General features: G+C 43.5%; 1 protein-coding gene across 1 annotated transcript; it reads right to left on the reverse strand.

The window, feature by feature from the left end:
• Positions 1-797: 797 nt before the first annotated feature.
• LOC103708690 lies at positions 798-1,689 on the reverse strand. Its single transcript, XM_008793740.3, has 2 exons — positions 1,247-1,689; positions 798-1,143 (listed from the first exon to the last, which is right to left on the reverse strand). Exons 1-2 carry the CDS (start codon positions 1,565-1,567, stop codon positions 952-954), a joined length of 513 nt encoding a protein of 170 aa, XP_008791962.2. The 5' UTR covers positions 1,568-1,689; the 3' UTR covers positions 798-951.
• Positions 1,690-2,742: the final 1,053 nt, after the last annotated feature.

Raw genomic sequence — 2,742 nt, forward strand, 5'->3', positions numbered from 1 at the left:
ACCCCTAGTACCCTAATACAAAATGTGCTTTCTAGATTTCTAATAATCCAAACAAATCTAGTTGAAACTCTCTTTTCCTTTAAAACCAACCAATCTTTGTATGAAATCACAAAGCCTAGACTTGTGAAACTAATAATAATGTGCGCATGCCCAAATTATAGGATCTCGTGCAAGTTAGGTTGATGGCAAAGGTTGTGCAACTACCACGGTTGCCTACTTGTATCTTGCTTGTGTTCTAATGCCAAGATATTACTTGATGGATCTTCATCATGTTATCTCCTTAAGATTCTGATATAAGAACAAGAGAAGATTTTTTTTTAAAAAAAAAATGGCTAAATAAAATGGAGGATGTAGAGTAGTTTTCACTCTCATTAGACAACTTGCGTCCTCTAATGCACGAATGCAGATTAAATATCCATGCACAAATTAAGCACACATATAGTGCATCTTATATATGCAAATTGATGTGTGATATGTAGATAACATTACACGTTCACGATCGATTGATCCATTTGCACATGAACATACATCTCGTGCATCTTGATTCGTGATTAGAGGTCGACTGCTGCATTGATCCATCAAAATGTCTAGCAAGTAGGGGTATATTTGGTCTTTGTTGGCCCTTCCCCTAACCCGGCCAACCTAATACAAGCCCAAGGGCCCTAGGCCTGTTCCCATTTCTGAACGTGTTAGGCCAAGTCGGGCTCTCTCTGGGCCATTTCTAGCTTTCCGCATCACACTGCCCCCCCTAACTCCCCACCCAATCATGAACATGGTTTAGAGGAACAAAAAAACTCGTGAGATATATAATTGTTTTATAGGTTTTTTTCTGAAAAAACAAGGTTTTATAGGTTTCCAAGGACTACAAGAAACAACACACTTAGCACATTATAGAATCAAATGCCGAAGTCTCTCATGAAAACACCAGGATCTCTATCTCTCTCCATAGTTTCACACAAGTTCATCAGGAAAGTTGTGCCTCTCTCTGTGTACCAAGAAGCTGCCGCGCTCGCACCCTGACCTGCAACCGCACCATCGCCTGCATGCAGTGGATCGCCACCCGCGTCTGCCGCCGCACGCACACCCCCGCACCACCGCCTGCAGCCTCACGAGGCTCCTCAGCGCCCGGAACGCCCTCCTCGCCTTCATCAATTTCCCCAACTTCCATTTAGTCCCATAATATTCCCTTAAACACTACTTTATCATTAGACTGAAACCAACAAAAACTCGAGACATAGAAACATACCAAATGACCTCGGAAGTAGGCTTGGATCGTAATCGCCGCCAGCTCCTCCCGCGAGAACGCTTCCATGTACTGTATTTCAACCTCGTCTCTTGAGTATTCCGTTTCTCCGGTCGTGACATCCTCGGCTGCCGTAGGGCTGATGATGGCCGCGGCGCCGTTGCCACCGCGGACTTCGAGAACGTCGAGAGTTTTGCAGGAGGATCGGACAATGGTGCGGCGGACAGCGCCGAGCCAGCGCCGGGCTCCGGCCATTTTGGACTGCTCTTGGATGGTTGGCTTCGGTGTTGCGTGCCGATGAATTAAAGGAATGGCTCCTCCCATGTAGTGTTTGGTTCAGCAGGAAGATGATGGGAGTGGGAGCTTTCCTTTTCCTTTTCCTTTTTCTTTTTCTTTTGTTGGACGGCAGGAAGCCACAACGTGGTGGGATGAAACGGATGTGGATGTGTGGAAGGGTGTACTCCAAGCATTCTGCAGCCCGCAATAGGGGAAAAATTAAAATTTTAGAATAAAACTTCTACGCATGGCACCAATAAAGATGATCGATATGGTGGGAGTTATCACAGCATTGGTAATGATGGATATCACCATGTATCTCTTTTTTATCATGCTCCAAACCTAATACTTGGGCCGGGCACCAAGATGGTAGCATGGTTGGAACAGAGCTAAGATTCCATGGGAGTGACCCAGATTCGAAATGCATGGGCGTCAATTAAATGTAAGGACTGGATGCCCCCTGCCTGGTTTGCCCGGTAGAGTTGCTATCTAGTCCGCCGGTATCGAGGTGGCGCTTGGGTGACGTACTTACATGTGAGGCAACCCACGGGTCGGGAAGGGCATGCGAAAACTTGCGACCCGCATTGAACATTTCCTGGTGGAAAGAGGCCTCAGTGGGAGCTGCTATGCGGATGGGTTTGTCCCTCCACCCTCCTATTTTTTACCAAAAACAAAAACCTAATACTTGGGCTGGCGAACACGACCACATGACCCAAGGGTATAACCCTAGAGGGCATACAAGACCTACAAAAATAAATAGAGCTCCACTAATGCTGAAAATTGAAATTAAACATGCATTAGCTATATGAACCCATTAAATAATTTTATGATTAACAAAAAAGAGACTTGTTCAACTATACAGTTCAGTTGTTCCTATGGTATCAGAGTTACTCTAACTCTCTGTTGCCCGACCAATCATCTCTAAACTATTCATTAATAAGTGATGTTTGACTTGGAAAAGGAAAAAAAATAATATGATGATGAGAGCTAATAACTTAGAAAGAATTTCTGTACATGATCATATGTATGATTATAAATATTTTATACATATATGTATCATATGCTAACGATAAAGACAAATAATTTGTAGAGTCGAAACAAAGCTCCAATTTTTAGTTTGTTTGTTGGCTTAATAGTTGGCTATACTAAAGCATTAGGAGTTTGTGTGGTATCCTACGACTCTAGAGACCATACAATGATGAGGATTTTTTGGATTAACAAGT

This window comes from Phoenix dactylifera, chromosome 2, assembly GCF_009389715.1.
Source record: "Phoenix dactylifera cultivar Barhee BC4 chromosome 2, palm_55x_up_171113_PBpolish2nd_filt_p, whole genome shotgun sequence".
Lineage (NCBI taxonomy): Eukaryota > Viridiplantae > Streptophyta > Magnoliopsida > Arecales > Arecaceae > Phoenix > Phoenix dactylifera.

Excerpts from the sequence above, each read along its gene's own strand:
- LOC103708690 (XM_008793740.3), bottom strand. The coding sequence starts at position 1,567 with ATGGGAGGAGCCATTCCTTTAATTCATCGGCACGCAACACCGAAGCCA. Across the intron at positions 1,144-1,246 it reads CCTACTTCCGAGGTCATTTG|GCGAGGAGGGCGTTCCGGGC; the intron begins GTATGTTTCTAT and ends AAATTGATGAAG.